The 27718-nt window shown below is 41.5% G+C and overlaps 2 protein-coding genes across 4 annotated transcripts; one reads left to right on the plus strand and one right to left on the minus strand.

Moving 5' to 3' along the window:
* Positions 1-14927: 14927 nt before the first annotated feature.
* On the plus strand, positions 14928-20798 carry LOC115765168 (ubiquitin carboxyl-terminal hydrolase 16). 2 transcript variants are annotated; one of them, XM_030708588.1, is made up of 5 exons: positions 14928-15032; positions 16570-16970; positions 17037-17617; positions 17687-18816; positions 19358-20798. In XM_030708588.1, the coding sequence occupies exons 2-5, from the start codon at positions 16638-16640 to the stop codon at positions 20542-20544; spliced, it is 3231 nt and encodes a 1076-aa protein (XP_030564448.1). In that variant the 5' UTR covers positions 14928-15032; positions 16570-16637; the 3' UTR covers positions 20545-20798. The 2 variants fall into 2 exon arrangements, with proteins under 2 accessions (XP_030564448.1, XP_030564447.1); XM_030708587.1 differs by lacking the exon at positions 14928-15032 and having other exon boundaries at positions 16264-16970.
* A 3042-nt stretch (positions 20799-23840) lies between these two features.
* Positions 23841-27614, minus strand: LOC115765161 (mitochondrial 2-oxodicarboxylate carrier). Of its 2 annotated transcripts, XM_030708572.1 has the most exons (3): positions 27255-27614; positions 26876-27098; positions 23841-24742 (listed from the first exon to the last, which is right to left on the minus strand). In XM_030708572.1, the coding sequence occupies exons 2-3, from the start codon at positions 27059-27061 to the stop codon at positions 23993-23995; spliced, it is 936 nt and encodes a 311-aa protein (XP_030564432.1). In that variant the 5' UTR covers positions 27062-27098; positions 27255-27614; the 3' UTR covers positions 23841-23992. The 2 variants fall into 2 exon arrangements, with proteins under 2 accessions (XP_030564432.1, XP_030564431.1); XM_030708571.1 differs by lacking the exon at positions 27255-27614 and having other exon boundaries at positions 26876-27228.
* Between the last annotated feature and the right edge of the window lie 104 nt (positions 27615-27718).

Here is a 27718-nt window from a genome sequence, read left to right on the forward strand (position 1 = left end):
GCGCTGTACAATTTGAATTTGTTTCGTTGCAGGTGTATTAAATATTTGCATTGTAACAAACACACATGTGTATGTGAGTGTGTAATTAACAACAATAATGAACACAAAATGTGAATATTAAGGCATATCCATAACATTTTGTTTATGTATTACCAGTAAGTATGAATAGGATCACGCTGATAAAAGTTGCTAAGCTGTAGTAACAGCAAATCAGCTGTAAATAAAAGAATTTTAATCCAAAAAAAAAAAAACTTGGAGGTGTTTTAAATTATATCATAAAATTAAAGACAAATGTTTAGTTGATTGATTCATTTCGTAAATCGAAAATAGTAGTATGTACAAATTTTTAATATTTATACATTAAAAATATATATATAAATATAAAAATTAATACATTTTAAAAATACTTCAATTTTCCAGTTACAAAGAGTGTGTTAACATAGACAAATTATAAAATATATATATATGTAGAAATTATAGTATATAAATATACTTTACAAATTAATTGATTGCCAATAAATTAAATGTTCTTGAAGATATTTAATATACTACTAATTATATAATTATAGACAGCATAAAATGACAAAAAAAAAAAAAAATTGTCATTTTAAATACGCTAAAAACCCAACACATATATATTTTCTATAATTTCTTAAATGATTTCAGTGAATAACTATTTAACTAATAATGTCATTTGAATTAATATTTTCCAATGTTAATGATCGGTTATCTATTCAATTAGTGTTGGATAATGATTTAAAGAAAAAATGCACCGTTAACTATTAAGCATCAATTTCTTGCGGAACTTACGAATGAAGATCACTGATTATTGATCAGTGATCAGTGATCAGTGATCAATGATCAGTGAACGACAGATTGTTTTTGGAAAGCTAACCCACCTGCTAGCGGCAACAGTGGCAGGTGAGCAACAGCGCTGCGTGGCATTCAAAGCGCCTTTGACTTGATCTTAAAGCTATGCCACATGGATCTTTTATCTGTTTGTGTGTGTGTGTGTGTGTGTGTGTGAGAGAGTCTGATTGGCTCCTTGCTCTTGGGGGGAATGGGAAATTTGATCACACACACGACGAGCAGCGACCACAACAGCAACAACAACAGCAACGACGACGACAAGGAGAACAGGAACGACATCAAACAAAACTGAAAGGTGGCCTCTGCAGCAAAAGGTGGTGGTGCAGGGCGGTCTGCAATGCCGCTGTTCGCGTGGGAGCGGCATGGTGAAGGGTGGTGGGAGGGGGGGGGCAAGCTGGAAGCGGGGCGGCACTTACAATTGAGCACCGCGACCTTCGCTTGCAGCAGCAACAGCCACGACGACGTCGGCGGCGTCGGCAATCTTTGATGTGCGCTTTGATTTCCGGCAGTGAGATAAGATTTTTTCCTTCTCAATGCCCTTCCTCGCTCCGCCTCGCGCACCGTATTGTTGCCCCCTCCCCCTCCCTTGACTTTATGGAGTAGGGGCGGTGCGCAAAGCAGAAAATCGCAAATCAAAACGAATTGCAGCAAATTTTGCGCCCGGGACGGCGCATCAAACGCAGTTGGGCGAAGCGTTGCGAGATTTTTATCGCCGCAACTGCAAAAGGAGGCGTTGCACATGGCTGGCAACGATTGGTGGTAGCAACGGTTCTGCAGGGGCATGGCCAATGCCAATGCCAATGCCAGTGCCAATGCCAATGTCGAGTAGCCTCCTCGTCTGGCCGGGCATAGAACTGCATAGATTGCACAAAAATGCAAAGCTGCCATCGCTGATCAATGGCAACGTGCAACACCTGTTGTTGCAAGCTCCGCGCTAGTTGCTGCCACGCTCAATTGGCAGCAAATCGGCGCGCACTTCCGCAGCGCTTACAAGTGACCAACTGAGCTGAACTGAGCCGGGCTGAGCTGCAGCCCGAAACCACTTTCAGCAAGATCTGTCAATTGTCATCAAGGCTAATGCCCATGTAAGCCCCCCCACCCCAGCGCCCGTTCGCACACACACTCACACACACTTCAGTTGGCAGCAACAGAAGAAGCAGCAATAATACGGCTACTCAACTACTCTTGTCTCCGGATCCGTTGGCTCGTCCATTGTTTGTTTGTTGATTCTCAAAAATCTGCCGGTTGTTTGAACTTCGGTCATCAAAGGGGATCAATCCGGCTGGGGTCGTGTAGGCAAGCGCTACCCTATAATGGCTAATGTAAGCACTAACACTTGCCCTCCTCGGCTTCATCTTTTGTTTACAACTCATTTGCCGTCTCTGTCTATATATATATCTATCTCTTTCTTTGCCTGTGTTTGTACTCTTTTCATTAAGTGCCTGTGCTGCACCCTATATAAATGCTGCCAGGCATCTCAGTTCGGGCGATCGCTTTGCATTGTCTTCGGTTGCCTATCTATGCATCCAGAGCCTGAGGCTAAGCACAGGTTTCTCTCGTGATGCCTATAATCGTGGTTAGCAATATGAGCATTTTAAGTGGTATGATGCGTATATACATGCAGTTACAACTATAAAAATACCCTAGAATTCTGCTATTGGTTTTAAGAAGGACGTTAAGTTGCATTCGGCTGCTTATAATCATATTCATATTAATTCACCATATAAGGTATCTCCTATTCGAGCATATTTAGTTATTATAATTATTTTATTTACAAGTCGCATTTAAGGTTCCTGTGGACCTCATATCTTGAAGCTTTTGATCAAATGCTATCCAAGTTCATCTGCTTGACCTATTTTCAAAATCAATTTAAACATTTACAAAGTCTTGTTCCTGAAACTGTAAATCAGACCCATCTTTGAGCCCGTACTGATTCAAACCCGGAATTTTAATTCATATTTTACTACAACTCGAGTCAAACCGAAAAATAAAGACCAAAGTATGAATATATTAGCAGCCAACAATTGGATATATCTAACCATATTCTTTAGATGCGAAATTTGGATGGAGATCGAATCTAGCACGCAAAACCTATATGAAAATATCTACGTCCTGCAATATTTTCAGTAGAACGGGCAATTATTAATTGAAAATGTGATTATTTGAAGCAATTTCGAGACTGAATATCAATGTATGTGATAATGAATATGAATAACCAACGCTTGAACCATGACCTGGGTTCAATGATGTGGGTTCACGAAATTAAAGAGGGAGTAGGTTCGTACCGTAACCTGAACCAGCGACAATGGCGTTCGGAATCGGAGATCTATTAATTTATTTTAATTTATGTTTACTTTACACATACGTGTAGACCTTACAGAAGTTGATAATAAAAGTCAATATATATAATAATAATACAAAACAATAATAAAATAATAAATCTTAAATAATAGTAATTTATCTGAATCTAGCTCATGCATTTGATGCGGAACCAATTATGCTCCGACTTTGTGAGAAAATAAAATAAGTTTTCAAAAGAGGTATTTATATATATATAAATATAAGATTGATCGATTGCTGTAGATCAATGTGAACTTGGAATATATCAAGTTTGCATATCTCGAGCAATATAATTGAGACTGTAATTTTGTATTTGTATAAAGCAGACGCATATGTCGTGACTTGATCACGATCTACTTGTGATCAGTGATCAGCGATCAGCAATCAGCGATCGGAACTATGACAAAGACGCGTTGCCAACTATTAAATCACGGCTTGGATCTTCAAAGAGTTCCGCACTGTCACAAGATGCCAAACAACAAACAACAAGCGACTGCATTTGCAGGTTGCTTCTGTCCCTACCCCTGTGCCTGCATCCGACTGAGACCCCTCTCCCCTCGCCGCTCGCTGCTCGCCCCTCTCCAACCCATATCCAGCTACATTTCAATCTCAAGTGGGCACTGCAACAATGTTTGCTCGGCTGCTGTCAACAGCGACGTCTCTTTGCATCTTGGCAGCGTCCACGTCTCGTCTTTGCCCTCGTCTTCATCTTCATCAACGTCTTGTGGGTCTTGTGTGTGTCTTTTATACTCGTTCACAATGTAAAATGAGTTTAATGGGTTTGAGGACTTCTTTTTGGCTTTTTATACCCTAAACCTATTGTTTATGAGTAAAAAGGGTATTATATATTTGTGCAACTATTTGTAATTAGTAGAAGAAAGCACCTCCGACCCCATATAGTATAAATATTCTTAGTCAACATAAATAGCCGAGTCCATTCAAACATGTCCGACAGTCTGTCAGTATGTATGAGCTCGTCGATCCCAGAGCCGATAAGAAACTTGAACGTAGGTCCTGCTAGTTCCCGCGCAGTAGGAGTTCGTTTCCGATAATCAATAACTTGACCTGTTTCCAAGCAATCGATATCGAAAACCTGTTTAGCTATAGTTACCAAATTTGTCAACTGACTTCTAGAATAGTATATACAGATTAAGAAACTTTAATTTTATAACTTCCCTCCCCTCCTCCAGAGTGAGGTATAGACACAAGAAGGTTCAAGGTATCTGCTGGACGGGCACTCCCAACTAGAGCCCTCTTACTCTTTCAGTTAAATTCTCGCGTTCAAAATCTATAAAATATATATAAAATCAATAGTTTCAACATTTTGGTAGACTCCTCTAAAGAACGACCCGCTCATTATCCACATCTACAGTTTTGCAGCTAAATTGAGGCAACTTGGAACGCCTGATGATACCTGATGAGCTTGTCCATAGATCGTTCCATTCTTGAGCTGTGAACGGGTATGGGGCAGTCGCTAATGGCCGCCCGCAACATGCTTGTTTCTGGCTTTTCTTTGGCTTTTTCTCAAGCTGTGTGCGGCTTGAAAGAGTTTGGCTCTTGATTTGTTTGCTTGGCCATATTTACGCTTTTCCAATTGCCATTTGGCATGGATTTCCACCAGCATTTTCCACACCGTTTCACCAGTCGCAGTCGCAGTCACAGTGCCCGGTGTCAGTTCCATATAGCGTCTGATGATGTTGACAATCCATGGGTGAAGCACTCCCTTTATGTAGTCGCCGGCGCCTTTTGCCGTTTGCCGTTTGCCGCTGGCTGCTTTTTGTTTTTTTTTTTTTTTTTTGCTATTTTGTTGTTGATTTTTTTGCACAGTTTTTTGTTGTTGTGCCATTAACTAGTTTTCTGGTCGGCTGAGTTCAAAAGCGCTTATTAATCTGTGGTACTTGTGTTTAGTGCTTTTAAATATGCTTTGAGTACTTTATTTTAGTATGCTTGATGTTTTACCGACGCTGCAAGTCACGATGTTTGCTTATGCTCTCCGTTCTCCGGTCTCAATTCGCCACTCTCCACTCTCTTTCTCTCTCTCTCTCTCTCTCTCTCTCTCTCTCTGTCGCGCCGATCAACCCAACTAGCATCGATTCCGGCTTGCTCATCCCGGACCCCACAATTGGACAGCTGGATGGATGGCCAGGTCGGTTGGCTGCCCCCAAACTGGCGCCCGCTTGCAATTTAATATGTGTGCCGTCAGGGAGAGCGGGGTGTGCTGTTTGCAGTGGTGGGCTGGCGGGGGTGGATGGTCGTCGCTGGTAGGCAGGCCCATATCAACAGCAACTTTTGCTGAAGCCATAGAATTAATGCGATAATTACAATGCAAGAATCATTCCAAACAGTGGCCAAGGCGAGGCTCTTGTAGCTACTCAGGAGCGTTCGCTGAGCGTGTGAATTACCGCAGCACTAAGCCAAACAGCCAGACAACAATAACAACAACAACATCAACGACTACAATAACAACAACAATATTAACAACGACAACAACGACATTGGCCCCCCGGCATGGACATTGGGGCATCTAAAGTTACGCTGCGTGCACTGGGCATGGTCTAGGGATTGGGATCAGAACAGAGGATAAAGCAGAATGGAAAGTGTCTCCATTGTTTTTGTTGTTGCCGTTGCCACACGTACTTAACTAATTTGTTGTATTCCAATGTGTCTGGCGGTGTGACATTCAGATATGCACACACAGTCCAACGCATAAGTATCGCCACACCTTTCAAAAGAAAGAATAAAATAATCTAAGAGTAACAAACATAATGATAATAATAATAATAATAACAAGTAAGAGGTTCTAGTCGGGAGCTCCCGACTAGGGAATGCCCTGAACCCTCTTATTCCAGCACCATATAAAGTGTATGAAATGAAAGATACTTGATATATGTATATACATATATATATATATACTATTCTAGAGTAAACATATCACTTTTGGTAATACTAGCTTTTATTATATTAGGAGGACCTACAGCTAAAATTGCAAGTCTCTAGCTCTTATAGGTTCTGATATCCTTGCGTTCATACATACGGACAGACGGACGGACCGACAGGCGGACGGACAGGCAGACGGACATGGCTAGATCGACTCGGCTATTGATGCTGATCAAGGATATAATATTTAATGAGGTCGGAGATGCTTCCTTCTGCCTGTTACATAAATTTACATTTGCACAAAAACATTATACCCTTTTACCAATATTCAATGGGCTTAGGGTATTATATCCAAAAAGCCAAAAAAAAAAAATTTTTTAAATGGAAAAGTCAATAAAAGAATTATAATCATTAAAGTGTTAATAAAAGAAAACGATAATACAAATATTTTCGGAAAAAAAAATGAATCAATAATTAATATCTGATAATAATCTGAAGCCTTTATCATGGCTATATATATTCCAAACTTTAAATCTAAAACTCCGTTCACACGGAAAGATGGTGCATAAATCCTTTATACTCTCCCCATTTATCTGTGAACTTGTATAAATATAGCTGAACATATTTGAAAACCTAGAACTTGTTCAATATATTTTCTAAAAATGTATCTATATTGAGATCAGCTTATTAAGATAAGTCGTTATATTTAGTTCGTATAACTCTACTCCCTCGACCCCATTTGAGCTCTAGATACCATACAATCGAGTATAATCCAATTCCAATGCAAATTGGGCTTACAAAGGAGGGCCTTTTGGTGTTATCCGGAACAGGTATAGTCTGGCACCAATATCTACAATTGGTTGCCTTGTTTTCGCTCTGCTCAACAAATCTGTGAGCTGTTCCTTTCTTAGAGCTCAAGCTCCGCTTTAAATTTAGCAGGCGATTACCCACACAATTGGCCTGTGAGCGCATAATAGAGCCAATTGAAATTGATACGCCAGACGGACGGACTATCGGACGAACAGGCAGGTAACGGAGCCTGGCGTTTGCCAGGATATCACAGGATATGCGCACAACAACGGCCACTCAACCCCAACAATAACAAGTAAGAGGTTCTAGTCGGGAGCTCCCGACTAGGGGATACCCTGAACCCTCTTCTTCCAACACCAAATGCATATATATATTCTATTTTAGAAGCTATATGTTAAGTTTGGTGACTCTAGCTCTTATTATTTACCAAAATTGCCCAAAAAACAGGATGTCGATATCGATTTTTATCGATTACTTGGAAACGGATAAGTTATCGATTATCGGAAACAAACTCGATCTGCGCAGGCATAAGGAGGACCTACAACTAAAATTTCAGTCTCCAGCTCTTATAGGTTCTGATATCCTTGCGTTCATACCTACGGACAGACGGACTGACGGACAGACGGTCATGGCTATGTCGACTCGGCTATATACTTTATGGGGTCGGAGATGCTTTCTTCTGCCTGTTACATACATTTGCACAAATACATAATACCCTTTTTACCCATTTTCAATGGGCTCAGGGTATAATAAAGCACAAATAACAAAAAACTCACGACAGCACAAAAAAAAAGGAAAAAAAAAATAATCGCTTGCGTGGACATTTGTCTAGAGAGTCTTGGTTGGCGTGCCAAAAATAATTTGCCATATCCTGCGCACAAAATTAAGAAACTCAAAGAAAAAAGAAATAAAAAATTTATAATACGTCTGCAACGAATACCAAATACACTGCACTAAATTGTCATATCATATGATACCATATCAAATTATATCACATCATATCATGTCATATCATATTAAATCATATCATTTCATATCATATCATATATCATATCATATATCATATTAAATTATCATATTATTTGATTGATGTATTCAAAGTTGAGATATTCTAAGCTTACATCAGAAGCCAGGCTAAATGGGCCTTCTATTGACAAAGGTTTTATAGCTATATCAGCCATATAGCATACATCAAGAACTATAAATTTGTGGAATATCTTATAAGATATGACTGTCAAATATCTTATTATAGGTTAGTGGAATCAAAAAGAAATGGGATATAAGACGGCTTAAATACAGAACCCACAAAGATCAAGTTAAAAGTTATCCAGTTAAAAGATTTTTTTAAAAACCTGACGCATTGCTCAAAAGAAACTTTAAATATGCACGCTTAGCAGCAGATACTTATGATAACAGATAACTTAAGATCAAAAAATCTTTCATAGAGCTCTTTCGAAATGCTTCTGAACCCAAAACTTCTAGCCCACGAGGTTGAATTTTCCAAAAACACGTCTGTAATGTATTTTCACAAGGAAATTTTTAAGCAAAATAGTAGCATGCGACCGTTTTCCAGGAATTTCGTACATAAGTGTTTCAAATTTTCAACAATCCTCCAATATCCTTACTTTTATATGCCTTTATATCAAAAAGGCGAATTTAACTGAAAATTCCAGCTTTCTAGCTGTTTCCATTCAGGCTGTGCGTTGGTCTTCAATCAGTCAATCAGTCAGTCAATCAGCTCCAATTCTTTTATATATATGTATCTGCTGGTCTTACCAGACAACATATATACATTTACAACACGTTGCATTGTTAGTGCTTTTACATGGTGCTTTATGCTGCTCAAGAAAGCGGCTATGCCCGCTGTAAAGGGTATGCAAGTAACCCATCATCAGCGGCGGCATTGGCGAAAGATCAAAGATTCTGGGGTGCTAATAAAGTTGCCGGGGCAGAGGCGCAGCGCTTCAAATGCTGCTATTGTTGTTGTTGTTGTTCTTGTTCTTGTTGTTGTCTGAGGGAGCGATGTGTGTAGGTGCTAATTTAGCGACCCCCCGCACAAGCCAGCAAAGCAGCGACGTCGACAGCGAAGGCAACGGCAACTGCGACTGCGACTGCGAACTGGCGGCTGGCGTTCACACCCAGCGACGATGGGTTGGCAAAAGATTTGCATTTTCGAAAGAAATAAACTTCAGATAAGAAACTAAATGTCAAAATTATCTACACACATGAATTGAACGCATTAAAAGGAGGACGTGAACGTCAATGTGGCTCTGCTTGGGTCCCTATGTGGGGATGGGGTTGGGCTAGAGGATGGGCCTGCGGCTGGCACCGGCATAGGCGGTTTTGAGCCTTGTGAACGTCGAGCAGCCAGAGTGCAAATATGTGTAGGCAAAAAGACTTCGAGACGGCAACAACAACAACAAGTGTGCGGCAGTCGGGAGTGCGCGACTCGGGCATACCCTGTGCTTAGCGAACTTTTCTTCCAAACTCACAAGAGCACACATGCTTCTTCTCCTAGCCCCAGCCCCTCCCTTGTGGAAATGCATTCTTAAGTTACTTCGATGTTTATAGTCCGATCAATAGAGTATTTTTAGGTCTTGAAGATGGCACCAAAATATGTGTGTATATGCGAAAGCCTAGGACTCGACAACCACAAATGCGAATATTTTTCTTTCATTTTGAGCTGAGAGTTGTACGAAAGGCTAAATTATTTGGATCTGTGTACGTCAGCCCCTATATGTATTGTTTTGGTATCTCTCGCTTATATAAGCAAAGCGATTAACCTAAAAATCCATGTTTCAAAGTCGATATTATGGCAATGTAGAGAGATATCGAAAAAAAAATAAGCTTAAAGCTTACGAGAATCTTATTTGTGAGACAGTCTGACAGACACAGCTGAGCTAGATACTTTATGGGAACGAAGATGCTACCTTCTGCCTGTTACATACATGCTCACAAAGCAGTCATACCCATTCCCAGTCATTTGCTATGTGTACAGGGTATAACAACAAGCGCTGAACGGCTGACTGCCTCGCCTTACCTCGGGATGCCAAAGTGCATCAGGCAGTAAAATGCAGAAAATTGAAACTGGCTTTTAATGAAACGAAAGCGCCGCGCGGTCGCGATTGCGGCCAAGAGGAGAGAGGGGAGAGGGGAGTGAGAGAGGCGGATGCGGATGCGTCAGCAGATCAACAGGAGAACACAAAGAGTCAATTAATTAGTAGATGGAGCCATGATTATCGCTATATTAACATTGCAATGCACTGCATCAGAAAACTTGGCCCGCAGCAACGAACGGCCGCAACTTGCCGCAAGTCGGCCATTTACTTAAGATAACGCACGTGTGGCAGCGGGGCAGCGGGGCATCGTGGCATGGAGGCAGCGTGGCAGCTGTAGCCAGAAGGCATCAAATGGCAATCGACTTAGCTGAAAATTAACTTGCAGTCGGAGCTGCAGCTGGACAGAGAGCGGGGCGTTCATTAAATGATAACAACGGGCGGCGGCAACAAGCCGGCAAATGCAATTGTTGCCGCACAGTGATAAGGCCAAGAGAGTGGCACAAACGGAGCGATAGGCGCGCTCCTTTGAGCCGCCGCCCGGCGCACAGGTAGACGCGACGCGGAGCTGCACTAATTTATTGAAATTGTGCGCCGAGTCCAATTTAAATTCATTTGAGGCCATGAAACTGGGGATGAAGACGAACGGCACTCAACGCGGCTCGCTGTGGCAGCAACTTCTGCTGTATCATTTCCAGGAACTGTGTGCCACACAACTGAAGCTGAGACGCTGCCGTCTCCGATGTGGGTGCCACTGAAGCGAGTTGTAATAAAAGAAAAATGAAAACAACAACAGCAACAAACTGACGAGCGGCTGGATGCGGTTGCATGTGGCCAACAGAAGCTGTAAATGGAATATGATTTAAATACACGCAATCCTCGGGGCGCCACAGCGGTCCCAGCCAACAGCTCCGGCCAGCCCGTGTTGCATATGCAGCGTAATTTATTGCGCAATTTGGCCAAGAACAACAGCGAAGCAGCAATAAGCCAGAAAGCAGAGCGAAAACACGTCGAAAGCCCGACAAATAAATACCCTTAAATAAATACTTTCGATCAAACATCTTAATCTGGTTGACAGTGTATTGATACAATCTAACCAAACCTAACCTAACCTGACTTAATCTAACCTAGCTTAACCTATCGGTTCTAAGTCTTATCCAAGTCGGGAATATGTAAAACCAGTTTTATTATGAATCGTGAACCGAATCAACGATAATTTGTTTGTTTGTTTGTTCAATTCAATTCAAAACAAAATGTTAATAAATTATAAAATATCTCTTTACCGGGAGAGTTATTAAGAATATTAAGATTTAGACTTCGTTGGGCACACACATATCAAGGTATAGTTAACATAACCACTGTTAGTGCATCAAGGGAAGAGAAATTGCATACATCTTGCATTAGACCAGACAGAATTTTGCAAATTGAAAATGGTTTTTAATTGTGGAAACGATCAACAGATATTTCATTGCCCCAAGGCAGCTAAGTGTGCAGTTAAATACGGCAGAGGATATTAGCATTGGGTCAGCTACTAAAAATGAGAATGTCCTGAGAATTTTGTGTTCACATCAGTCGGTTCATCTCAAGCAAATGCCCTACATAAGTATATTAAATACCAGGAACAAATGTTGTACTCTCATGCTTAATCCAAGTATGCAAACTCTTAAAATAAGTGTCTTTTTGACTTAACATAATTCAAGCATTAGTTGCCCTCAAGAAAGGTTCACACTTAAGCAATCTACGCTGGTTAGACTAACATTAAATGTGGCTCAGACCCAAAGTATTATCTGACTCACCTCACGTAGATGGTAGGGTAACCTAGACAAGCGAGCAGCACTGTAGCTTGGGCCTGGATTTTTCTTCTGCTATCGCATGTGAGTGCTTAAGTAATAAAATTGAAAAATTCTAATGAGTCACAAAAAACCGTAAACCACCAAATTGGCCAGCTGACTAGACAATCAGCGTGTGCCGAGAAATTTTAACCTCAGGCTGAATCGCAGCCGAGTCGGAGCCGGAGGAAACCTAACTAAAGCCTAATTGGGATGGTAATGGGCTGAATGCTATAAGACAGTTTACTTGCCTTTAACCACTTCAGGAAAATGTGGTGTAATTCACGTTAAGCCTTGGGGCATATATTTTTCCCATAATATTTATATTTTCTCAATCAGAAGTTGCATACAAACACACTGAAGCTGGTTTTTACATTTTATGAATCTAGCTCGAAGCCTGATTTGCCACATGTTTTCAAATTAAAATATAAATTATATATTTAACCAGATCCTTATTTGAATATGGTTTAGTTTCCTCTGTTCTTCATGCAACTAACCCGGATACAGGTTCGGTTCATGCTTTATTCAAACTTTTAATTCACGATTCGATAGGTTGGATCAAACCGGGTCCTTGCTTTACGTAGGTCAAACTTATACTCGAGTTTTTAAAACCCTAAAACCATATTAAACAGGCCACAACATTTTGAACGTTCAGTAAAAAATTTCAGAGGGAGCCTCCAAACAAGCACCATAAACCTGATGGCCCGACACAGGGCGCATGAGTCTCAGGCAACTCAGCAGTTACCCAATAAAAAGAAGAAGCAATACAAGACACCTCGTGTTCGGGAGAGGTGAATCCATTCATTATCACATACATTTTGTTATATACTGAAGAATGATTGCACTTGATAAAGAATATATATACATGCATACATTTATATATAAATAAATTTAAACTAACGGGTATAACCCGGCCTTGCCCGTGACACGTTTGTTATAAAATTAATGTTCTCAAAAAGCTTTGAAAATGATTTTGAATCTGATCGGATGATAAACAAACAACTATCATACTAAAGCTTTTCGCCAATTTACTTGCCACTATTGCGGGTGGAATTTCCCAAATCGTTAAAACACGTACTCATTAAGTTTAGCATTAAAAATAATTTTGAAGCAAGTCGGAAAAAAATTAAAGCATCCCCAAAAAAACCTTTAGGATGCACTTTCCACCGAAGAAGTTTAGTTTTTGCGAATAATGTGAAACACGTCGCAAATGATTTTTTTTTATGTAGATCCTTGGAAATGAATTTGAGAGCGAAACGTCAGCCACCAAATCTTTGACCCCCATTTCCATTAAGGTGGAATGGATTTTTTGAAAAGTGTGAAACACCCTCAAATGCATTTGAGCAAAGACCTTTGAAATTGAGTTTAATACCGATCGGATGGTAAACAAAAAAGTTTCATTCAAACGTTTTTCGCGATTTTTCCACACTTGCGGGTGGAATTTCCCGAAACCCCGTCTTAACGTGCACCTTTATCACATAAGGTAAGTACAGTGTGTGTTGATCATCAATCAGTCAGCCAATTAGTCAGTCAGTCAGGACAAACAGTTTTATATATAGAGATATATATTAATACAGGGTATAAAAAAAAAACTTCTACTAACCTGCACATTGCATGCACATAATGAAGATGATGATGCGGCTGAGGATGCGGCCAGAAGAGACCGGGCGAGCGGACGGGCGGACTAGCGGAGGAAGAGCCAAACGGCAGCCGCCGTCCAGGAATCGATTTACGTCTTCTGCGAAATATTCATTACAGCAAATTTGTACTGGGAACCGTGAAGGGATGGGGCTTCGAGCTGGGGACTGGCAATGGCTTTAGGATTGGCAGAGGAAAGATGAATGTAAACTCTTTCCCTCTCTCTCTCTCGCTCTCTCTCTCTCTCTTCCTCTGTCTCTCTTACTCTGCTACTCTCTGGCCGGCATGACTTGCTGTGTCAATGCGGGCAACATTTTCTTAACTTTTTTTGCGAAATTATCTTTGATGTTATTATGCATTATAGGACTTTAATGTGCACAGTTCCTGTGTCTTCTTGCATTTAATTTGAGGTACGTTTGTGTGTGTGTCTGTGTGTGTGTGGATGCCATTGCCGGAACTGGGGCAGGTGTTCGGGGAGTATTTGTACACAAAGCATTATTGGGCAATTACTATGAGCGGATGGGCACAAAACATCTCTAGGAATTTTCACCCAAGGAAAAACTAAAGCTACCAGTTGCGATGATCTTAATGATAAAAATGATAATAATGATGATAATACTGATGACGACTCAATTCAAGCAAATTAAGCGAACGGGCAGAATGGCGGACAGACAGACAGACAGACAGTTGGGCAGACAAAGGGATTGGAACGAAATGGGACCGATCCGCAGCATCGAGACCCAACTCAAAATTGAATGCACGTTTTTTTTTTGTCTCCATCTCTCATCTTTTTCGCTTTGCGTATACCCGTTTCAGCTTTGGGGAGCGTTTTTATGGTCTTCGTCGCGGCCGCCACATAAAATATTGCCCTGAAGGGCGGTACAATTTTGATGCATTTACAACATTCAGGGTGTTGGTAATTATAGGGAGTTTATGTCTGGAAGTTTTCTTTATGATAAGGTTTTCAATATTAAGTTTCTTTTATATTCTTAGTGCTCTTCGCTGTTGTTGTGGCTGTTGCATATTCGCCTTTGATTGCTGAATTAAGTTGACTGGCTCAAGGCTTTTCCGTTGACTCACTTGGCTCACTTGGCTAAGTGTACCCAATCCAGGAGAAATGATAAATTTGGTCTTGAATGATTTATTTATACCAGTGTGTACTAGAAGTGCAAGACAGAAAAAAATCAACAAAAATTGACTGAAGCTTTAAAACACTTTATAAAAAAAAAAAAAAACTTTATACTATTTGCTGTTCTAAACTTTTGTCTATTCCACAAAATTGTGTATTATTTTAACATTTTGAAATGCGCGCTCATGTAGATATCGATGTACATTTTCGACCGACCGCCACGTTCGATGACATAGCTGTCACTGCGTCATATCGATGCCTCAGCACTTCGCAGTGAGTAGCATCGATTAAATATGGTTGCATTTCGTTGCAAAATCGATTTATTTGTTCCGATGTTTTCTTTTACTTATTAAATGCGAATGCGAACGCAGTTCAAGCTCACGTTTTTTTTGTTTGCCTGGTGTTTACGAAGTGGTTAGGCGCAAATCTACCAAAACGATAGAATAATTGATGTTCAACGCATATTGCAAAATCTAACTCAAGGTAATTCAACAAAAGCGACCCATCAGATTGACGATGAGTTTGCAAAAATCTGTGGCAACTGGACTTGGGGGCAACAAAACTCGCAACCATTCTGCCTATCCTGTCTCGACTGCATGCGCGCGTGTATGTGCATGTGTGTGTGTGTGTGTGTGCGTGTCGTTTGCGCGCACGTTTGTATGCGTGTGCGTGCGTGTTTTTGTTGTATATTTGTCAAAAATTCGGTTGAGTGTCCCCGCGATTCCAGTGTGTGCTGTTTTCATAGCAGCTGCATTGTTGCGTAGCTCACACGACAGACAACACAAACACAAAGACAAACACGAAGCATAACAATGCTCCGACGGGGACTGCGACTGCTGCTGCTGCTGCCCAATATGGCAGCGCATGAACTTAAACTTAACCTCAAACAGCAACGCTAGCTACTGTCGGAGGCGCTGCGTGCCAATGGACGTGCGTCAAAGATTTGACCCCAGAATTAATAAGAAAAATATATATATATATAAAATTAAAATATTATACTGGAGCCCCCCTTCACACGCCAACTGCAAGTCAGCCCTAATTAAGAGCACCTTCGCACGTACAATCAAACGACCGCAACACAGAACAGGCATAACTGTTTTCGGCTTGCCGAAGTTTTAACACCCTTCCATGAAGACTAAATTAGTGAATCTAAAGGCATTCTTAGCAGCACTGCTGCAAATTGAACAAATGTTGTATTAGTTTAGCTTTGAGAAGAAAAAGCAATTCACGCGAAATTAAAATGAACTAAAAGAGCATAAATGAAACACAAGAAGACTATAATTACTATCCATAAGAACTGTCGGTCAAAAATTAAGTCCTCGTATAAACCTCCCTTTCAATGCTCCATAAATTTGGGCCAAGCATTTATCAACACTTGTCCACTATCATTAAGCTCTTATCAGAATAATCGTCTATCTGTTAGGTTGTTTAATCCAAAACAAAGCGAAAATTGTTTGCTCTGTTCCCATTTGGGAGGTATTTCCGTATCATCGTTCTATTTACATGCAAAACATTCACTTCCAAGTGAAGCTTAAAGTAAAGGTGCATGAAGTTGATATGAACATACATATCTGTCAGGCGTTACAAACTGTTTGTTATAATTATAATAACGCACTCCAGTTAGGGTGTCGCACACAACAAAGAGGGCCAATTGCTAGCCGATGTCAAATCGACGTCAAATCAGTTTAAAATCCATATCAGAATTTGTAATCAGTCATCGCAAACGTAAAACGTAGAAAAAGCAGAAACAACATTTAAATAAACTGGGAATCGCTGTGCTCTGAAAAGTGCTCAATGGAGAACCGAGTACGCAATTGTTATAACAACAAAAACAACAGTAATACAACTGCCAGCGATAATAGCAATAACAACAACAACAATAGCCAAATCATAGAGAAGAGCGAGAGCACCAGACCAAGATTCCCCTATTGCATATACCACTATTTGGAGCGAACGATACGAGCAGTGGTGCTGCTCGTCGCTCGTGTCCTAGCTACAGTCTACTCGTATTCAATTTCAGTGCGTGTCAGCAGAGAGACTAGACGGCCGCTGGGTCAGTTGAGGAACCGCAACAGCTGCAGCGGCATCATGGTCAAGAAGCGTCAAACTGACGCGCAAGAGGGCACCAGCTCGACAGACTCTGGCGAGGAGGAGCTGATGAATGGACATGCCGGTGCTGGAAGCGTCGCTACAGTTTGCCAGCACATTAAGAAGGCTGTCGACACGACACGCCTCCGCCGCCAGCTCAAATCCACGGGTCTGCTCTACGAGTGCCAACAGTGCCAGAAACTCAATCTCCCCAATGGTACGGGTGGCGATTCCACTGACTGTGAATACGATAACACTCTCTGGCTGTGCCTCAAGTGCGGCACACAGCTGTGCGGCCGTCAGCGTAACGAGCACGCACTGCAGCACTTCAAGGTAAGAGGAGTCGCAATCCTGATCTTGATCTGTCCTAATTTCGCCTCCCTTTCTGTCGACTTTCAGAAACCGCACTCGGACTCGCATGCACTGGCATTGAATACACGCTCTTTTAAGATCTGGTGCTACGAATGTGACAACGAGGTGTCCGCCAATTCGCGCAAGAATCTGCTCGAGTGCGTCGAGCTGGTAAAGCGTCTGGCCCAGAAACCGCCCACAGCTGTGGCCAATGCAAAAGCAGAGGCGCAACCAACAATCAACAACATTCAGTACAAAATAATGTCAAGTATGGAGCATCTGAGCCCCATTGTGCCCATGACTGGCGGCAAACAGATCTCACTGCCAGTGAATGCCAATGGCGGCGATGGGGCCATACCGCTGCCACCACCGCCGCCGCCCCCAACCAGCATTGGCTCAGTGCCAGGCATAGCTAAGCGTGTGCTGGACAAGCGCGCAATTTACCAGTCGGTGGCGGCGGCTACACAGGCTTCTCCATCGCTGGGCAGTCCAGAGCTAGATCGTTTGCCGCGCGTGCGTGGCCTCACCAATTTGGGCAACACTTGCTTCTTTAATGCCGTCATGCAGTGTCTGGCGCAGACTCCGTTTCTGCTAGCCGTTCTCAAGGAGCTGGCCGAGCCCGGAGAGCAGTAAGTGCATACATACTAACACGTACAACCATACACACATACACTTTTATTAATTCTGGCCATTTTTAGATTTGTGCTGCCCGGCGGCACTTTTAACTTTAAGGGTAAGGGCGACATTGAACTGCCCATGATAAAGGGCACGCTCTCTTCGTGGGGCAATCTCACTGCGGCCCTTGCCAACGCACTGGAAGAACTTCAGTCCGGCGGCGGTGTTTTTACGCCCAGCAAGCTATTTGACAAGCTGTGCGCCAAATGTCCACAGTTTACTGGCGGCGATCAGCACGACGCCCACGAGCTGCTGCGTCAATTGCTGGAAAGCGTACGCTCCGAAGATTTGAAGCGCTACCAACGTGTCATCTTGCAGAATCTAGGATATAAGGATCAGGATATTAACAGCGTGTCTGAGGAACTGCGCCAGAAGTGCAAGATCTATGGCAATCAGGCAGCTGATCGCATACTTCGCCCGGAGCAAGTGTTTCGCGGTTTTCTTGTCTCGACGCTGACCTGTCAGGATTGCTTTAACGTATCTTCGCGTCACGAGTACTTTCTGGACATGTCGTTGCCCGTGGCAGTCGAGAAGCCGCAGCCACCACAGCGCCGCAAAACTAGTCCCGAGAACTCGCCTGCCTCCGCTCTCAACAGTAGTAACACCAAGCTCAGCAACGGCGAGTCGGATGTGGGCTTGACATCGCCTCCGTTCTATCTTCACGCTGACGGGCAGGAACCGTTGGGGCCCTCCAAGGCACAGGTGAAGAAGGAGAAGGAGCGCGAGCGCAAGGCTAAACGGGCTGCCAAACACCAGCGCACCAAACAAGCCCAAAAGCTTTCCCTCAAGCTGAACATTAACGATGAGTCTAACGGCGGCGGTGGCGGTGGTGATGGTGACGCCGATGTTGATCAGCAACCCGGTAGTGGCGATGGCCAGGGGCAAGTGCAGCCACTGTCTGCCGATACTGACGGCGAGAAAACACGCTCCGCGGCCTGGGGTGAAGGTCCGCGCGCAGATACACTATCCTTAAGTGCAACAACATCCGAGCACTCGGATGCTGATGTAGAGGACAATCTGGTTGAAGACACGGCAACCGGCAGCGGCGCCAAGTTCTATACAGACAACAATGGCAATGCGCAGCCGCTGAGCGAGAAACGCGATGATACGCCCGAACACATGGACAAGGATTCGCTGGAAGAGGACGAGAATGGTAAGCTACAGTTACAGAGGTACAAAAGTAATCTTTGCTACTCAATGTCATTAGAAGTACTTAAAGAAAGCCTCCTCGATGTTGCAGGAGTTGTTAATACATATAGTTTTCACACTCTACGGATATAGATATTAGATTTCTGTGATTCATAATTAAACCGTCCATCTATCTGTATGCAAACTAGACCGTCTTTGGGTAGTACACAAATTTGTCCAGAAATTTGACCAGAAGCTATTACTTTTTCATACAGCTAATATAATACCTATTATCAGTTTTTTTTTTTTTTTTTTTTTTTTTTGAGTAACTGTTTCTGTTTCCAAGACAATGTGAAACTACTTCTACAAAAACAGTTGAACAAATTTGTATAAAAGAGCAATTTATGTGAGTAAAATCATAATTTTAAGAGACAGCTGGAGTAGGTTTATATAAGTATTTGATAATGGATCTGATAAACCCTAATATGTGCAGCTCTTGATATATTCAGGTGAAAGGGACAGCAAATGGTCATTCCTTCTCGCTCTACCTATGTTTTTCTTTACAGACTCAGGCATAGCCACAAGTCCGGCACCCACCACCACCAACAGCGCTGCCAGCACCACCAGCAACAAAAGCAATAACAACAATAATAATAATAATGGAGCCAGCAATGTGGCGGAAACGAACAATGGCGGAGCGATTGGCAGCACAGTTGCCAGTTTAGTGAATGCCGGGCTGAGCGAGGAGGGTGCTTCGCAGATGCGCCAATTCTCTTCGGGGCAGCTGCAGCTGCAGCTGCAGATGGAACAGCTAAAGCTGCGCGAGCAGGCCCAGATTGTGGCCCGCTCAAAGCGTGTGCGCACGCAAAGCTATTCGGACTGGAGCACCACGATTGCGCCGCGCTATCAGTGCGAGGTGGGAGAATGCTCGGTTCCGTCGTGCCTCAATAATTTTACCGCCGTCGAGTTAATGACTGGACAGAACAAGGTCGGCTGCGAGAGCTGCACGCGCCGCATCAACGGCCCCGATCCGCAGGCCAAATCCGTGAACACGAATGCGACAAAGCAGCTTCTAGTGTCCAGTCCGCCGGCAGTGCTCATTTTGCATCTAAAGAGATTCCAGCTGGGGCCGCGCTGCATCTTTCGTAAGTTAACGCAGCAGGTCAGCTATTCGGTCCTGCTGGACATAGCCGCCTTCTGCGGATCCAAGGTAAAAAACTTGCCCAACATCGATCGCAAACAGAAGAAGCTGCTCTATGCGCTCTATGGCGTAGTCGAGCACTCGGGCGGCTTATATGGCGGGCACTACACCGCCTATGTAAAGGTACGTCCGAAGGTGACACCTGATGACAAGCGCTGGAAATTCCTGCCTCATGGTAGCAAGGCGGAACTAGATCAGGACGATGAGCAGCTAAAAAAGCTTGAAGAGCTGCTGGTCAAGGAGAAGGCCCGTGAGATGCGCATGAATGCAATGGATGACAGCGATGACTTTACCAGCTCCAGCAGCAATGCGTCTACCTCAGACGAGGCCTCCTCCGATCTAAACAATGGCCTTGCCGATGACGAACCAACTGCTGCTACCTCCGGCGATCAGCCGGCTGGCATGGCCAATGGCGAAGCAGATGAGGCGGCCAATGTACAGCCACCGCCCGGCAAATGGTATTACGTGTCAGATTCACGTGTCCAGGAGGTTAGCGAGAAGACGGCCCTCAAGGCGCAGGCATATCTGCTGTTCTACGAGCGCATCTATTAAGAACTGGAGCAGTTGCATTGGGGCGAAGTGGCCGCCACCATCGTTCCATTAGATAAGAATAGATTTTTCAAATTTAATTCCTTTTTTTTTTTTAATATTGTTCCTGATTGTTTTTGTTATTATCCTTAAATTGCATTTTGAACGCGTCGGCGCGAACAACAACGAAGAAATGAGAGAGAAAGGACTCTTGTAACTGAAGAGTGGCAGGAGTGCATTTTTCATAATGCTATGGATAGAGCAGCAGGCGATATTTATGTATGTATATATATATATATGCATATATAAACAAACATGTATATATACATATATATATACATATATATATATATATATATATATATATATATATATATATATATATACATATATATATATATATATATATATATATATAGATATATATGTATACAGAAGATATATGTATATATATACACTCACACACAGATACATCGGATGCATTTTGAGGTGGAAATTCACAGGGCAGTGTGTGTTACACACACACACACACACACACACACACACACACACACACGCACACGCAAGGAGACGGACAGACAGATACAAAAACACAAACCTACACATACACAGACATGCAGCAAAATTTATAAGTTTATTATTTCACATGACGTATGTTTTTATCATTTGATCTTTGGATTTTATCGTAAAAATTGAGAATGTTGCCCAACCACAAACAAACAAATCTTATAAACATATAAATACAACTATCTAAAATAAATCATATTTATTTTCTTAATATAACTATGCGAAACTATGCAATTCAATATGTTTAAAATAAACAAATGCAATAGCATAGCGCCAATTAAAGAGTTCAACAAGAGATTTGGCTTGATAATTACCATTTTTTTTGTAAATTTGATTATATATTCTTAAGTTAGTTGCACATATACATTATATATATATATTTTTAGTCTGTTGTCCAAAAAATATTAAGAAATTAACAACAATGCCTCAAAAAACGATATAACGTTACTTAACAAAAAAAAAAAAAAAAAAAAAAAAACAGCAACAGAAAAAACAACAACTGCAAACAAGTGAAGACACTTTTTGCTGTGAATGCAATTTACTGATTATATTTATAATTATGATACGTGTTTTTTTTTACCTTAAATGTGTTGTAAAAAGCTAACAAAAAATTGTTTCAGTTATATAATTATTATTACATTTACATATTTTAATTAACAATGACAATGATGGAGGATTATAGAAATGAAAAACAAAAAAAAAAAACAATTGCTCGCTTCTGCCAATATATGTAATTGAAATCCAATGAAATTGACTATATAAAAAAAATATATATATATACATATATATATATATATATATATATATATATACATCTATATTCTATATATATATATATATATATATACATTTAAATAAATGGTTCTATATACACGAATGCATTATAAATATATATGTACAATAACTCGATATTACTGTTGCAGGAAAAAGTTGTCAGTTCCCAAACAGTTAATGGAAATTGCAACAAGAATTATACAACTGGCATCTTAATATACAAGAAACAAGAGGAAATACAAAAAGTATATGTAAACACATGTATACACATTTATCTTATGAATTAGGTTATACAAATCAATTTAATTATGATAATAAAACAAAACATGTTCGCGGACTGCGTGATTGTAATTCTCTTCCAATCAGAACATACATATATATGTGTATATACTCATATATCGCGAGTATTTAAGCGTGTTCAGTCGGGAAGTATGCTTTATAAGCCGCTGTTCAATTATATTCTAATTGTATGGCATACTTTTAGGAGCTTTCAAATACAAATATAGAATTATTTGAGCGTATGATGGGAAATGTTAGGCAACAGAACAGAACTAACAAGTAAGAGGTTCTAGTCGGGAGCTCCCGACTAGCGGATACCCTGAACCCACTTCTTCCAACATCAAATGCATATATATATTCTATTTTAGAAGCTATATGTCAAGTTTGGTGACTAGCTCTTATTATTTACCAAAATTGCCCAAAAAACAGGATGTCGATATCGATTGCTTGGAAAAGGAGTAAGTTATCGATTATCGGAAACAAACTCGATCTGCGCGGGATCTAGGAGCACCTACATCTAAAATTTCTCTAGCTCTTATAGGTTCTGAGATCCTTGCGTTCACACATACGGACGGACGGACGGACATACAGAGGGACATGGCTAGATCGACTCAGCTATTGATGCTGATCAAGAATATATATACTTTATACCCTTATACCCATTTTTAATGGGTTCAGGGTATAAAAACGTTTTTTTTTAACAGTTTGAAGGTAAACTTAACTACGAACCCTTAAAGTCATGTACAAATGTTTCCATTTACCTAAATGGTTTTTATACTTTTCATATTTGATGTTGATTATGCAGTGAAGCGTGTAACGCACAAAAGAAATCGCGTTCGACCCCATGGAGTATATATATTCACAATCCGTATCAACAGCCGAGTATATATGTGCAGACAAAAGGTCGGAATTGGAGTACTTTATCATATATCTAGCAGGAATAACCAAATCTGGCATTCAAAAGCTTTACTGTACTTCAAACACATCTGCTGTCTTCTTAAGAACAGACAGACATAGGAAGAATCTGTTCGAAATATAGTTTTTGTTGAATTGGTACTGAACTATAATGCACATTTGCTGCATATGCTAAAGTCTAATAAGCGAAAGATCAGCTTGCTAATATATCTAAAAACATTTCTTAATGAAAGCTTAAGCGTGCTTTTTAAGACTTCTAACTTGTACTATTCGAAGATAGGGTTTGAAAAAATTAAAATGATTGAAAATCGATAAAAAAAAAAACGTAATATGATTCTTTGCATTCTTGAATAACTTCCATGTTTAAAGTGAGATGCTTTTCAACTTGGCATAGTCTAAATATGACGTTCAAATGTGTTTAAATGCCAATAAACTATGTTATAGTTGTAGTAAGCCATAAAAAGTAAACTATTTATCATCTATCCTATAATCTCTGAAGAATACACTTTATGGGTTTGGAAATGCTACTTCTTGCCCCTATTACCTGGCTTTGCCTTTAGCCCATTACGATTTGCTTTTAAATTGAAACTAGCTATAGGTTCTGAGATCGACGTGTTTATACACACGGACGCACGGAAAGACAGACGGACATGGTTAGATCGACTCGGCTATTGATGCTGATCATCAATATATATCTTTATGGGGCGCTTCCTTCTGCCCGTTACATACATTTCAATGGGTGCAGGGTATAAAATCGTCTAAGAGAAACACAAGTAGGACTAAAAAAAAAATTTAGTTATTAACTTATGGATACAAAGCTGCATGTACATATGAATTGTAATTATATGCATGCTTTTGGGTCTTATAAGATCTAAACATTTTCAGGCTTGCGTAGAAAAAAAAGAACAACAATTTCTTAAATTTATTTTGTGATCGACTACGAGTGGTTCATCAACAAGTAATCGTAGGCGTAGTCGAAAACGAGCAGCATGATGGCACCGCCGGGACCCAGGCGCATTATCTTCGGCACCAGGCCCTTGTATAGCGCCCGGAAGCCCTCCTCCTTGTACACGGTCGCGATGGAGCTCAGGGTGCCGCGATACTTGATCTGATTGGCCACTGGCTGCGGTCCCTGGATGCGAGACTTGGCCACATCGAAGGGTATGTTGACGAAGCAGGCTAGCGTGCCGGCCAGGAAGCCAATGGTCACCTTGCGTATAAACTCCCAGGTGTGATCCTTGCTCTCTGGCACCACGTTCTTGACGCTGTGGTAGAAACCGAAGTAGATCATGTTGAAGACGCCATTGCGACCCATGGTTGCCGTCAGGCCCTTGTTCAGTCCTCGCAGCCCAAGGCCATCGCGTCTGACAATGTCGCATGCCACCTCAAAGGTGCTCACCATCTTCTTCTGTCTATCCGCCTGCTGCGCCACCTTGATCACTTCAAAGGGATTTACGGCTATTGCCTCTAGTGTGCCGGCCGTCAAGCCTGCCAGCGAGAACGTCAGCGGCGTCGGTGTCGGCGACCCAAATTGGAAAAGCGATTTCGTCTGCTCGAACACCAGAAACTTGATGGCTCTCTTCGGCGTTTCGGCCAGAATGGGCGGCATCAGGCCCTTCCAATACGACGAGATGCCCTCCTGCCGGTACATCTTCGCAAAGCAGTCAAACACGCCAGTGTAGTGCACCTGCGAAAGATTCTCAATGTTGTTAGGAGAAATCAACTAAGCTAGGCTAAAATTCTGTTCCATATTAGTGCCCATTTCAAAGCTGCCAATTTGTGCGCAAGAACATCTAAAAACCCTTAGCAAAAACGAACGTAATTTGTATTCATTAAAAAGATTAAGTGCTTGTAATTTCTTAGTTACAAGACATCTCAATATGAATTGATAACTGCGATCACTTGGATCTATTGTTGGATCTATTACTGAAGAATAATATTTATGGTTCAGTTGCAAAATGCCTCTACTCTATATACATCTGTCAAAGTCTCAGCCGGTTTACAGCTGAAAATTCCTCCAGAATATTTTCTACAGCTTTATCGCTCTCGAAGGCGTGTCATCCTTCACAATCAAAATCGGCTTTATTCATAATATTACCGCAATTCCATAAGCAAGTTTTTCCTTTTAAAAAAATTGTTCATTTCTAAACATTCCCGAAAAAATGGTCAACTTGGCAGCACTGACTGGCTCGCATTTTCATTGTTTATTGCTCATGGCACACAAATATCAAGAAAAACTGGAATTTTTTGGTTCGGTTTTTATGCAAATTTGCATAAATCGTGCTAAATAACTTAGACACTGTGCTAATTTAACCCATTGATGTTTTGCTTGTGTGTGCGTGCGTGCATGTGTACAGTAAATTACATTTTGCATCTATTTTAATAATGTGCTAAAAATTAGTTAAATGTTTTCGATCCAACAAGAAAGCGCATAGCAGACGTTTCGTCTTAACCTATATACATATGTATATATATAGTTGAAGGCATTACCCGGCATTGCCCGGGTCAAATAAATTATTTTGAAATTGATTCAATTCGCGTCAGCTTTTGACATGGACAAAAGCTAAACAAAATAAATTTTATCGTTTCTTATTAATTATTGTTTTTTTTTTTTATAATTTAAATTATTTGGCCACACAAAAAGTTGCCAACTATCCATGTTAGTCACTCAGTATATCAGTCAGTCAGTCAGAATAAAGTTCATGTGCGTGTGCATGTGTATACATATGTATGTATTTAAATGCGCATACATGTGGACAGAACCAAGCAGCACAGTTTCCGTATGCGTATTACCCAAGAATATAAAAATGATATATGATGGACTGTATGCTCTTTGTTCTTACATAGGTATACGTATTATGATGGCGACGAGCTCAAGGAATACACATATAATCATTATGATGATAGTACCATAATGTGCTCTGTTATCTATGAAGTTGGGGCACCTAATGCTCAAGAGCTTGTAAAATTCTCTCAGAATGTGTTTTGAAAAGATTGAGCTTAACAAGCTGTAAAACATGAAAAGATAAGAAGAGAACAAATAAATACGCAAATACACCGGTTAAAAAAAAAAAAAAAAAAACAAAAACTTTCACTTAATAAACGAATAGAAATAATATGTGACACGCGTTTTGCTGATTACGAAAATGAGTTCGAACACTAGAAAATCAGCAGAGATAAGTCAAAATTTCTCAAAAAGCGCGCAGTTGATAAGACAAGGCAATTATGCACACGTGTGTGTGTGCGTGTGTGTAGGTGGTCTATATACAATCTGTGTACATGTATGCACATTTTATATTGTATCTCACCAGCTGTTCGAGCTGTTGGGCATGATGTCAAATGGATATCTATGTATCCATATTAGTTTGACTGTCGTTTTTGTTGACCTTGACATGACCTTTTCAAATAGCTACCCTATCAGCAGGGCTGTCCGCTTAGTGCGTGTTGTTGAGGTCTCTTTTGGTCTGGCCATAAAAGCTGTCTGGTTGTTATCGGCGCCTTGTCTTCGTTTATGCTATGCCCATACACACACACAGACACACACGCATGCACACACATGCATGCACACAATTTGTTAAGTACATGCATTGTTTTCTCGATATCTACCTGTGAAGGTTATACACAAACCACTTGAGCCGAACAATTCGTATTAAGCGACCGCTCTTTCGCGCTCTCCCTCCATCGCTCTCTCTTTCTCTCCCGCCCACTGTTCTGATGGCTTAAGTTTTCGCCTTACGCCTTTATTTACATTCTCTCTGAAAGCTGCCAGCTGCCAGCTGATTGGTAATTAAAGCTCGTAGAAGATAAAAAGATAACTTACCTCGGCCGTGGAGGAGGCGGTGGCGGCAAACGCGGGCCGTGTCTGGATCTGCATGCGTGTCTTGACCACGTCGAGCGGCTGCATTATGCACACTTCCAGGAAACCGGCGGAGCCGCCGGCCATTACCTGGAAGGCAGCTTTGCGCGCCGGCGATATGCTGGGTCTCTCCTCGTTCTGGGTGCTCATTTCGTTGCCTTTTTTGTTTTGTCTTTAATTTGAAAATCTGCCAAGATTAAACCAAAACTTTATTATCAGACACATCCATAAATGTGCCAAAAATTTCTATGGGTGTTGGCTCAGAAAAAGCAACCAAGAGCAAAAACTAAAGAACTCTAAACACCGATAATTTGTGATTCGAAAAGTCTAAGGCAATGCTCACTTTGTCGCTAGACGTTCGCTCCGATAGTCACGACAACTAGTTCCACGCTCTCGAACAGACAACAGCAACAACAAAATACCAAACAACAAGTTGAATTTGAGAGCAATCAATGGACCCAAACTGTAGCCGCCGCGCGCCACGACAACTCAATTCGCACTGAACCCGAGCAGGCAAATTGAATTCTGAACGGCGCCGCGGCGAAAGTGGCCAGTCCCAGGGCTGGAGTCGGGCAGCCGGGGCAGTCGGACGCAGACGCGATACGAACCGTTGGACGTGGCCGAGCTTTCAATCACGCAGCTGACGACGTACTGGAAGTGCTTCTAGCTGCTGCCCATAACTACCGTTTCACACAATGCACCCGCTCCGATCGCGCAAAAAGCTTTCAGCGATTGACGTCGACGACGACGACGACGACGTCATCCCATCTGGCATCTCTTTGTACTTATTTTGTTGGTGGTTGCTCT

The sequence above is a fragment of the Drosophila novamexicana genome, unplaced genomic scaffold, assembly GCF_003285875.2.
Source record: "Drosophila novamexicana strain 15010-1031.04,08,12 unplaced genomic scaffold, DnovRS2.1 tig00000932-arrow-arrow-pilon, whole genome shotgun sequence".
In the NCBI taxonomy this organism is placed as follows: domain Eukaryota; kingdom Metazoa; phylum Arthropoda; class Insecta; order Diptera; family Drosophilidae; genus Drosophila; species Drosophila novamexicana.

Coding starts and splice junctions, on each gene's coding strand:
- LOC115765168 (XM_030708587.1), top strand. CDS start 16,344: ATGGAGAACCGAGTACGCAATTGTTATAACAACAAAAACAACAGTAAT. Junction 16,971..17,036: donor ACGCACTGCAGCACTTCAAG/GTAAGAGGAGTC, acceptor GTCGACTTTCAG/AAACCGCACTCGGACTCGCA. Junction 18,817..19,357: donor GCTGGAAGAGGACGAGAATG/GTAAGCTACAGT, acceptor TTTTCTTTACAG/ACTCAGGCATAGCCACAAGT.
- LOC115765161 (XM_030708572.1), bottom strand. CDS start 27,061: ATGAGCACCCAGAACGAGGAGAGACCCAGCATATCGCCGGCGCGCAAA. Junction 24,743..26,875: donor CCGCCTCCTCCACGGCCGAG/GTAAGTTATCTT, acceptor AATCTTTCGCAG/GTGCACTACACTGGCGTGTT.